Source organism: Coptis chinensis, chromosome 7 (assembly GCF_015680905.1).
Source record: "Coptis chinensis isolate HL-2020 chromosome 7, ASM1568090v1, whole genome shotgun sequence".
NCBI classification, from domain to species: domain Eukaryota; kingdom Viridiplantae; phylum Streptophyta; class Magnoliopsida; order Ranunculales; family Ranunculaceae; genus Coptis; species Coptis chinensis.
The window spans coordinates 61887860-61899160 of NC_141462.1; the positions used below are offsets into that span (position 1 = coordinate 61887860).

Sequence of the window (11301 nt, forward strand, 5' to 3'; positions counted from 1 at the left end):
GATCTAGTGTTAACTTTGACATTTTCTGAATCGAGTGTTCGAGTGTATGTATGTGAGAGGTTGTGTTTAGATGATTATTAGATATATCATTAGATTGTCTAAATAAACAATGCCATACAAGTCTAAAGAAACAATGTCATACAAAGAAGCATAAATCAAATGTGCAAATAAAAGCACCCCTTCATAATAAGCCGGTGTTCTTTTTACAGGTCTAGGTCTAGACTTTTAATATGTATTATCATATTGTAGCCTGCCCATGTGTTTGAAAATTAGAATCAGATCCAAGAAAAAAAAAATGAAAAGGAAGAAAAGTGTATATATTAAAAATGTGAGAGTGCGTGATGGGTATTCAAATACTTACTCGAGAAGTATATTGGTCTACTTCTTAAGATGTTAATAACCAACAACAAATGCAAATTTCAGGTATATGAAAGGGTTATGCGAATAACATTTTGAGTGTTTTAATTTGGTATATCTCATATCATCCTTAGAGAATGTGGGGAACTGTTGGAAACTGATTTTATACCATATAATAAGTTATTAATTAACTGAAGAATATGTAGTGTTTTTGAGGCCGCGTTAAAGATATATTCAAAATAAGTCGATGCTTTATCATAGACACTAAAAGTGTATGATTTGTAATAGGAAATTAACTTCTACAAATCATCTATTTTTTAGCAATTTTTTTTTTTTTTAATTTGATCAAATATATAAAAATTGGAATACTAAAATTGTTTGATTCGTAATAGAAAATTCCCTTCTACAAATCACCTATTTTTTAGCAATTTTTTTTATTTGATCAAATATATAAGAATTGGAAATACACTCAAACTCTCTAAATATAATAATTAGAGATACAATCAAACTCTCCAAAGAGGTTTCATATTGTAAGCTATTAGAAAAGACTATCTTTCATATTAGAGTGCCACATAGGAAAGATAAAATATTATCTCTCATATTAGAGTGTCACATAGAAAAGAGAAAAATCTCTTTTAGAGGTCTCTGCTTTAGTATATAGATAGTAGATAAATTGTGGGAAAAACAAAATTTGAAATATCCGCTTTTAAATCTTATATGATGTTTCTGACTCTTCAAAGCACACCTTTTGTTATAAATGTTTTAAGAAGTTTCTAACTAGCTTGTCGAAAACAATAACTTATAGAACCAACTATGATTTATACAAGTGGTAGGATGATGGCTATAGAACCAACTACGATTTATACAAGTGGTAGGATGATGGCTTGAACTGCTTAGAGTACGTCCTCAAGACTGAATTCATCTTCAATGCTGTCGCCATCTTCAAATAGCTTTAGAAAACGAGCCTGTTCTTGCTCCCTTTTCCTCTTTTTCCAGTATTTGTATGCAACTACTGCTCCGATAATGCATACGCAAGAAAGTAGTGAACTGATAATGATCACTAGAGCCACATTTGTTTTCTTTTCTTTAGGTCCTATAGAAGAAGCATGAGCAGAACCTGCAAGCCCCCAAATGATAAAATAAGTTGAAACATTACTTGATAAATACCAGTCGAGACATTTTAAGCATGAAGATTAACTAAATCAAAAGATACAAGGATTTGAAGAACTACTATATAGACAAAAAGCAAAAAATGAAATATAAAACAGATAGACAATAACCTAAATGATAATCTCATCCACTTAGCTGCCCCTAATAGTTTCAAAGTTCCACCTAAAAACAAGTGCTCAAACAGAAATTGCCCCTCTTCCTAAAGCTTCAACCAATAGAAAATGTCCTCCAATAACAAAGCTATATGCGCAAAGTCTATGTTCCTCCTCAGTCAAACAAGATAGAGAAATGAATTATGCTCCACAGTCTACTCACATCAAATGACTGAACTCTCATTAACCTAGAGGCCAGACTAGGCTAGCAAAAGGAATAATGTGCAAGATCATGCTTTGATCATTATTTCTAATGTGTTTGAGAATGATCCTTAAATTGGGACATAATATGTTATTCAATACCCACTTTGTTATTTCGTGAAAGTTTCTACATTTTCATCTCAAGTCTCACTTGTCCCCATAGAATATCCATTTCAAGTGCGTAGCTTCCATGATGGAACAAAGTAGTTAGGAAGAACCAAAGATATTTTCAGCGTGTTGGTGACAATTTTGTGAGGTAGATGGTGAGAACTTCTGTTACCTAGACCTTCTTGAATACAATCTAAGGTCCCCATACTAGGACACATGTTGGTCGGATTGAGGATGCTGTGAGAGAGAAATGAATAAATGATGCTGACTTATGGGATACGTGCTATGATGGAGAGCCAGAAAGTTGGGCTTAACTGGGAGAGAATCATGATTGCAGCGATTGTGTAAGGTTACTGATATAGAAAACAAGTTTACCTGTTTCCTTAAGAAAAATGACAGTAACAAAATTATAGCTAAATTTAAGATGAGAGCTGCAAGCATATAAAGTGCTTGACTGATCAACATACTATGAAAGACTGAGCTCCATAAATTAGAATCATGGACGCATGTGAATATGATGTCACTACAAAATTAGGAGTGGAGTGGAATTCTTTTTGGCAGATTTGCTTTCAATTGGGCGATCCAAATTCAAAAGGTAAGAAGCCTTAGCCGAGAGCGTAGATTCAGAGGGCCGGCTTCTAAACATTTTCAACCCAGTCTTGAGAATGGGCAATGCTTAGTGTCTGTACCTTTTTGGGGATCTTTTGTACCTTTTGTATTTGCTAGCTGTTTGTTTTATGCACTTTTTCCCTGTCTTAGTTCGCGTTGTGGTATCTCTAATCCTAGTTAAGCAACTGATGGGGCTTTATCACAAAGCTTTCAAGCCTCCGGGCATCATGACACACCTATGGTCCGACTATAATGTTAAAGTGAAATAGTAGCACACATGGCATACTAGGGGTATTGTTTAAAGCATGACAGAGACACCACCTACAAGAATCTCACACATTTGTGTGTATTTTTAAAAGCATGCATAGATGGGTTCCTTCTGTATATCAATGGCATTACTAGGGGTATTGTTTAAAGCAAGGCAGAGACACCACCTACAACAATTTCACACATTTGTGTGTATTTTTAAGCATGCATAGATGGGTTCCTTCTGTATATCAAATGGGTCATGCAATTATGGAAACTCTTATATATTTGTAGTACTGACACACCGCTTTTATTCAGATCTCATACCATTTTGAGTCAGTTCATCGATTGAGCATGTAAGCTATTTCAGTTATTTTTTTCTAACGGACAAATTTTCAGACATTTTCACTCTTTGCTGGTTATTGTGAGCATGGTCTTCATGATGAGAAGATCATCTTCACAAACAATCAGCCTCAGATTGACTGTCATATAGTGTCGAGTTGTTTACGAAACTTGTTTTCAGTTTTTCATGTTTTTGATTGGCAAACCTGTTTATAGTGAAATCAGTAACTCGGTAATGCTGGCAGGAATCGAACCCCAGACCTCTAGTTTCATCACCTAGGGGTTCTGCCAACTAAGTTAGCTGGCACCAACACTCGTCTGCAATTATCCTCTTACACGTAACATTTCTAATATACATATCTGGGTCATGAACCCACTAGAGGTACCCATCGGCATGACCAGCTATGAACCACGTAAGAGGGCACCTACCAGACAAGGAACTCTTATCTAGTTGTTGTGACAAAGCATGGATAAATAAATCATACTAAATTAAAGTGACATGAATGGTAATTTAACCTTTGCACTGAGGACAGTAAAAGTAGCATTCAACTCTGTTTCCTTTGACACGGAAATATCTCCCTTCAGTAGGCATAAAATCGAAGGACAAAACTCCCACTCATCAAATACATCGTCCGAAGTCAAGGTATCCTTCTCATAAAACCCACACCGCTTGCATTTCTTGTCTTCAAGTTCTGTAAGTGGCTGCAAAGATGACAAACTTATGTTTAGCAGATAGCCTTTCATTTACGTGAGATGAGTACAAGACTGGAATAAAAGAAAACGGAAATAAACATTTGGAAACCAGAACACAGCTCAAAATTTCTTTTCTACTTCTAGTGAAATCTGAACTTGTGTTACTTACTTTATTGGTTTAAATAAAACTATACTTTACCGACCAAAAAGGAAAAAATAAAAAGAAAGTGTGGAAAAAACTTCTCCACGGTCACTCATAGGTAAAGGAATTATAAAATGCAACGATATGGCGTCGAAAAAAACTAGCTTAGTAAGAAAGAAGGAAATGGTGAAAGGGTACTGTAAATTGTGAAGATGCTTGGTGCATGAATAAACATTTAAGAACAGATTTTGATCAGTTGTATGACATGTCCGCCAGTAAAACGAGTCTGGGTTAGGGAATAATGATGAAACTTTATGGAATCTCAAGTTCAGGAGAGACTTCTTTACAAAAAACTGTAACAGACATCTAAATTAATCGGTTTGGTGTCTCGGGACCTCAATGGTGAAGAATATAGCTGAGCAATGCAGTGAAAGTGAGCCTAGGCGCATAGCTAGTAGAAATCCCAATTTTAGGCATCACAACGTGTTCTTAGGCTCACTCACGCCTATGCGATCGCCTAGGTGCAGGCGAACGACAGCCTCAGATGATAAACCCGAGCATATATCACCTAAAATTTTTGTTTGCTTCCCCACTTCTTTCCATCCAAAGATCTGCCTAAACCATTTCACTACCCTAAAATAATTATTGGATAAGATCTTAATAGATTGAAAGCTTTGCGGTCGACAAAGTCGGTCTACTATCTATTCCACATTTGGACATACTAAAACAATAAAAAAAAATCGCAAGGGCACTACCTGATGCCCTCCCCAAGGGACACTCAAATCATGTTCTTTAAGCTAGAAACAACATTAAAGCTGGCATAGCAGTTATCAATTCTCATAATTGATGGCATGCAAAGAGGGGCATGTAAGGTAACTAAATAAAATCAGACCTGCCAAGATTCTTCCCCCTTGAAAGTATAAGTAAGATTAATTTCTTTGACATCAGGTAAAATGGTCATGTTCTCTCCTTGACATTGGAAATACACTGTTGGCTTGGCTTTTAGCCATTCATGGGTTTTATATATTTCAATCTTTTCAAGTGTCACAACTCCTGTACACAATATCCCTGCCAACAAAGTACCACCAATCAGACCTGATAGTTTTAATTGAAAAGTTTTAATGCAAGACTTACCTGGAATTAAGCATAGAAAGATATAAAGAAGAGCGCGGGTCTTGGAATTCGACGACGGAGATTGAGTCATCGTGTGTTTTTGTGAATCTCGAGCGGGGGTTTTTTACGAGGTGCATAAAGAGAAAATTTGGTTGGAGTAGATTTTGACCACTTCTGGGCCTGCTGTTGGTCAACCTGCTTTGACTATAAGTCAGTCAGAGACATAAGGTGATAGGGGTGCCATCCGATTTCTTTGATATTTTTCCGAATTTGGTATAACCTGCACAGAGACGTCCATCTCGACTTTGCAGTACACGTAATATTGATGACATAAATTTTAAGATTACTCTGTAGTTTCGCATGCTGAGCTAAGACCAACCACCAGTGGCGGAGCCAGGATTATATTTCAGGGTGGGCAAATTAATATGCAACTCAAAATTCATTACACCAGAAATTGGAAATTCCAAACATGTGTACATTCATATCCAAAAAAGAAAGTTTTCCTAAAACTTAAAATCAAACAAAAAATTACAAGTGTCCACGACGAGTATTCATTTTCTGAAAGCGTTGCATGATTGCTTCAGAATCAATGCTTTTAAATATGTCTTTCTCAATATATGTTACTAAGCAATCGTTCAACCACTCATCTCCTATACGATTCCGGAGTCGATTCTTCACAATATGCAAAGCTGAAAATACTCTCTCAACAGTGGTGGTAGCGACTGGCAGAATAAGTGATAAAGTAATGAGCAAAAAAACTAATGGAAACACAATGTTCTTTTTAGACTCAACCATCTTCTTCGCAAGGTCACTGATCCCTTTCAAATTCAGAAACTTATTATTAGAGCTAACATCAAGAATATATGTCTCAAGTTGATCAGGAAGTACCATGAGATCCAATTCAGAAAAGTAAGAGGGATAAAACTGGGCGAAACGAACCAATTTTTGCTTATCAAAAGCAGCAAATGACCCACGTGGATTGAGACAAACTATACAGAGAAGCAAATCAATATTTGCTTCGTTAAAACGGTCTTTTAGCTCTTGTCTCTGTCTGTCGATGCAAGCATAAAATAGTCCAATGCGGTAGTAATGTAAGTTTGTAATTTCTTCAGTATTACGTTGAGGTCTCCCAGGAGCTACAAACTTATCATCCATCTGAGGAACATAAATGTTATGCTTAGTACATACTGAAGACACTTCATTTAGGAGAGAAACCCCCCCCCCCCCTACCCCCCTATCTCTCATTGTTTGTAATCGTGTCTTAGTAACTTCAACATCAAAAGATTACAATGAATTTAACAATCCATATGCTTCACCTCTTTGTTCTGCATTTGAGCCATCTTCAGCAACATTTTCAAGGACATTAAGAACTGAAGAGAACATAAGAATAAAGTTCAAAAGTGATCCATAATGCGAGCTCCAACGAGTATCTCCTGAACGTTTCAGGTTTGTCTCTTGATTCTTACCTTTTCCACTTGAAATTTCCCCCTTCGAAAGTGTATCAAGAATATTTTTAGCTTGTTTTTCTCGAAGAGCGTCACGACGCTTACATGATGCTCCAACAGTATTTGTCACATTAGAAACAATACTAAAGAGTAATATAATTAGTTTTTCACTCTTTGCAACAGATACAAGAGCTAACTGGAGCTGATGAGCAAAACAATGGACATAGAATGCACTTCCATTTTCCTTCATGATGAGTGATTTGAGGCCATTAAACCCTCCCCGCATATTGTCGGCACCGTCCATAACCTTGCCCGCCAAAACTAGCAATACTCAACGCATGCTTTGTAAACACTCGAGTGATCTCGTTCTTAAGCGAAATAACACTTGTATCACTTACATGTACCATGGCAAAAAACCTTTCAATCACACAACCTCGTGAGTCAACATAACGGATGACAATAGCCATTTGTTCTTTGACAACGTCACGAGCTTCGTCAACCAAAACAACAAACAAAGAATCTCTACAATATTTTAGAATGACATTCGTAGTCTCTACTGCAGCTGCATTTACAATATCCCTTTGTATTTCAAGAGCAATTAGTTGGTCATTATTAGGAGCATTATCGAGAACAACACTGTCAATAGCTCCATTATGTCTAGTTGTATACTTCAAAAGTTCAAGAAAATGTCCCTGGCTAATTGACTTCTTTGATTCATCGTGACCATGAAAGAAATCTACAACAATCAACAACTGCATTTAAGCGAACTCGATAGTCACTTTGAGCTTGGTTTGATTGCCTATTGAGAAAGGTTCCAATATGCTGAGTTTGATTCATCAAGACTTGAGCCAACTTGTAAGCTTGGTTGTGAGCACTTCCAAATTTCCCAACATGTTCTCGCAATTTGTTCTTCTTTCCCCAATTAGTAAATCCATTGAGAGTAAAGCAATTTCCACCCCCTTGTGATCCAAGATTACATCCAAGAGATAACAATACAAACAAAATGCAGATCCTTATCTATGCTATACTCTAGCCAGTCGCCAAACTCATCAAACCATTCCCACTTGAACTTTCGATTAACACGACCATGAGTAGTAACGGAGAAATTGTGATTTTGAGGTTGACAAGGACCTCTTAACAAGTATGCTCTTCGAATAGTTTCTCTATCATTGGGATGATAATCGGACATTGGGTATTGCAAACCCGGGATCTATAGCAAGGTTCAAGCAAGTCATTTTCTCTGTGAGTTAAGCGAATAGGTTGAGCTTCACCGCTTCCATCACTTTCGATGTGCTAGGAGTTTGTTCATCAATGGTTGCTTTCCGCTTGTTCAAGTATTTCTCCAGTGTGCTCACCATTACTAGCTAGTAAAATAATCAAAATCACAATCCAAATCAGTTTTCCAATTCAAGTTGAAGATTTGGGGAAATAAAGATGAAGTGTGTAAATTGAAAATTGTGAACTTGAGGAAGAATATAAATTGCAGAGAAAGGAAGAAGAAGTATTTACCAAAGATTTCGATGAATCAATCACGGGCACCAGCAACAAGTTTTGTTTTTGATTTAATTTGGAAACAAAAACTGATGAAAAAGAAAGGAGTGAGGGGTTTTGTTTTTGTTCTAATAAGTTTTGATACGGTGCTCTAAGGGGTAAGGGGTGGCAAAGTTTAAAACCAACACCAACACACATTAGACTACTACTTTTTTTTTTTGGAAGTTCAGGGTGTGCAGCTGCCCACCCTTGCACCCCCTTGGCTCCGCCCCTGCCAACCACCACTTGATCCTGCCATGTTATCAAATGATGGTATCTCTAGTGATGGAACCTTCCTCTGCTCCAGAGATGGTGTCGTCTACATTTTCCACAGCACGTATATTAGCTATCTTAAGACAATATAGAGTCACAAGATTGGACAGTAATGAATCACCTATCAACTGGCAAATATTGCACCACAATATAATACTCTATTTGGAGTTCCTTCATATTTTGGTGAGGTAAAGGCCTGCAAGTACGTATAGCATACCTTTTGGCTCAGCATGCTAGATCAACTTCAATTTTCAATTGTGGTGTTTATCCCTCAATATAGTGCCGACCCTAACATTTTTGTGGCCCAAAGCGATGCACTAGAATATGACCCTATATGCGGTAAAAAAAAAACACAAGACAAAACAAAATACTTATATTATTCAACTTTCATCTGCCAATATAATCCAGGAGGGGGGCAAAAAAAAACCTATAACTTAAATCATTCTTCTCGCATTTTTAGATGCGAATTCACTAATTACACTTGAATAGTTAGACTTTTCAACAACAACTTTTTCAATAGATAACATCGCTAATCTATTCAATTTTTCTTGTGACATGGTCGACCGAAGATAAGTGATATTCACCTTTTGTGTATCTAAGAGATTTGGATATCTTCTTTGGCCAAAGTGCGAAAACAAAGTATTTTCCTTACTTACGATCTTTGTGTGTGTATAGTTTTTGAGTAGGGATTCGAACCAACCTAAATTCTAGGACCACTTACAACTTGGTTTTGCTCTTTGGAAACTAATGAGTAAGTTTAGTTAATATTTCATTAATACTAACTACATACTTGGTTTCTTTTAATACACAAAATAAAACAAACTTAAGTTACGTAACATGCAACTAAAACAAGAATAAAAATTTACTAAGACAAAAGTGGAGTGTTAACTTTTTCTCATGTGAAAATAACCTGTATTATTTGATTTTTAGTAAGTGCATCTTAATCTTCCTAGGACTCTTAGACAAGTCCTAATAAAAATTAACTTGATCTCTAACGTATATGACTCATCTCTAAGATCATACATGATAGCATGTAGATGTAGGTCTAGTTGTTCTTCCTAAACAACTTACTAAAATCAAATACAAAGGTTATCCCTCACATGAGCATCATTAACTCTCCACAAGGAAAGGTTTAGCTCATGTTCCTTGGGAGAAAAATATGACAAGTGTGGAATACAAATGTAAAAAGAGAGAGGGAGAACAAGAAGAAAAAGAAACTATATATATATGAACTCACTTGCATGAAGAAGTGAGATTTATTTTCAAAGAGGAACACAAAGTTTCCTCCATTAAAACTATTACAAGCTTTTTGTTCCAAACTAAAAAACTAAAATACAAACTAAGACTAAGGAACTAAAATAATGCATGGTAAAGGAAAAGAAGTCAAGGGAGTAAATGGAGTGTCCCCCTCCTTGTTTTGTTTTCTTCTCCATTTGAGAGAAATTTCCTTTCTTCCCACGTGAAACACCAAACCATATTTACTTCCTTCTTAACCACACAATCCACAATAAAGTGACACCTATCTTTTTTCACTATTAACACCTAATCTCATCTAATTTTATTAACTACATGCAAGGTGTCACTTTTGCACCAATTATTTGCACCTTTGTCTTGACTTGTATGATGACTCATCAAATCTTGTGGGCCCACATAGTGGGTCCACGTGTAGTCCAGAGGTGGTCCGGTCTTTTAATAATTTTACAACTTCCCTCCTATGCGTAGAGTTCATCGCCCTGATTGTCTGAGCAGCTCACTTGTCGCATTAGGAGTCCTGGTTCAAGAGGTAGGAGCTTCGGAAGTTTGATGCTTCATTAAAATTTGTTGGGCTTCACATGGCTGATTTGGAAGAATTCATATATACATCGTTCCCGTGCTTTTAACGACATGTTTAACCAATATGTTTATGTTTACTACGAATACCTGTAAAAGTACAAAAATATACTCATTTCATGATTATTAAACAAATAATTAACCGAATTTATATGTCTCAATAGGGTTTCATATTACAGTTTTGGGTGCTTATCAATAAGACTTGATCAACTTTAACTTAGAAAAACTTCTTTTACCAGAAGCAACTGTAACAAGTATAGTCAATAATATCGTATAAGCAACCCAAGCATTCAGAAAACAATGATCTCTTAATCTCAAATAATTCACCACATCAATCGTCTTCTTTGTCTCCTTTGGCAAAATTTCTCTTAAGATTCTTAATTCTGAAAATAAATCTTCTCCATCAATATCAGAAACATCTTCGTGTTTTAGAAACACTTCAAGGTGCTTACAAGAAACCTTCAAACTGTTAGCATCTACAGAGTTTAACTTTTCCACATTAAATAAAAACCCAAATAATCCTTCATATACTTGGAATTGTTCAAACCTGCTTCCCAATGAGGAAAGAGCTTGGTCCAAAATAAATACAAAATAATGGACTATAAATGATTCCTCAGCTGATAGTGGCGCCTCCTCGACAACATTTTCGTCAAACTACCTCTTTCTACGAATAATACACTTCTCACGGAAAATAGGTTCAATTTGCATAGAAGTTGCAACATCTTTAGCTTCAGCCTTGGCCTTCTCAAATCCAGCTTCTCTATACTTTTCAAATGCAGAAATAAGTCCCTTCAGTTGATCTATGGCAACATCAATGTGCATATCTTCAGCTTGCATTGTTTAACTAACAGAGTTCACATCAAATAACAAATGATGCCAGATAACCATACCAAGCAAGAACTCAAAGTTTTCTATCCCATGGATGTGTTACTAGGGACTCGGCTTTTACTCTTTGTTTTAGGGTCATCATTAGCATCCGCCAAGAAAATTAAGCATCCCTTATCTTTGGCACTTGATATCTTATTGCTTTAATGTAGGAAACTTATCCCAAAAATATACTTATTGTTAAGTAAACAAGAAAATCAAATTG

At 36.1% G+C, this 11301-nt stretch overlaps 4 protein-coding genes across 4 annotated transcripts; all 4 read right to left on the minus strand.

The window, feature by feature from the left end:
- Positions 1-1047: 1047 nt before the first annotated feature.
- LOC147488275 (uncharacterized) lies at positions 1048-5336 on the minus strand. Its single transcript, XM_086573098.1, has 4 exons — positions 5155-5336; positions 4913-5088; positions 3702-3887; positions 1048-1474 (listed from the first exon to the last, which is right to left on the minus strand). The coding sequence occupies exons 1-4, from the start codon at positions 5222-5224 to the stop codon at positions 1451-1453; spliced, it is 456 nt and encodes a 151-aa protein (XP_086429224.1). The 5' UTR covers positions 5225-5336; the 3' UTR covers positions 1048-1450.
- Positions 5337-5661: 325 nt separating this feature from the next.
- On the minus strand, positions 5662-6288 carry LOC147488276 (uncharacterized). Its single transcript, XM_086574330.1, has one exon. The coding sequence runs from the start codon at positions 6286-6288 to the stop codon at positions 5662-5664; it is 627 nt and encodes a 208-aa protein (XP_086430456.1).
- Positions 6289-6417: 129 nt separating this feature from the next.
- On the minus strand, positions 6418-7336 carry LOC147488277 (uncharacterized). Its single transcript, XM_086574331.1, has 3 exons — positions 6977-7336; positions 6600-6780; positions 6418-6503 (listed from the first exon to the last, which is right to left on the minus strand). Exons 1-3 carry the CDS (start codon positions 7334-7336, stop codon positions 6418-6420), a joined length of 627 nt encoding a protein of 208 aa, XP_086430457.1.
- A 3067-nt stretch (positions 7337-10403) lies between these two features.
- On the minus strand, positions 10404-11048 carry LOC147488278 (uncharacterized). Its single transcript, XM_086574332.1, has 2 exons — positions 10870-11048; positions 10404-10758 (listed from the first exon to the last, which is right to left on the minus strand). The coding sequence occupies exons 1-2, from the start codon at positions 11046-11048 to the stop codon at positions 10404-10406; spliced, it is 534 nt and encodes a 177-aa protein (XP_086430458.1).
- Between the last annotated feature and the right edge of the window lie 253 nt (positions 11049-11301).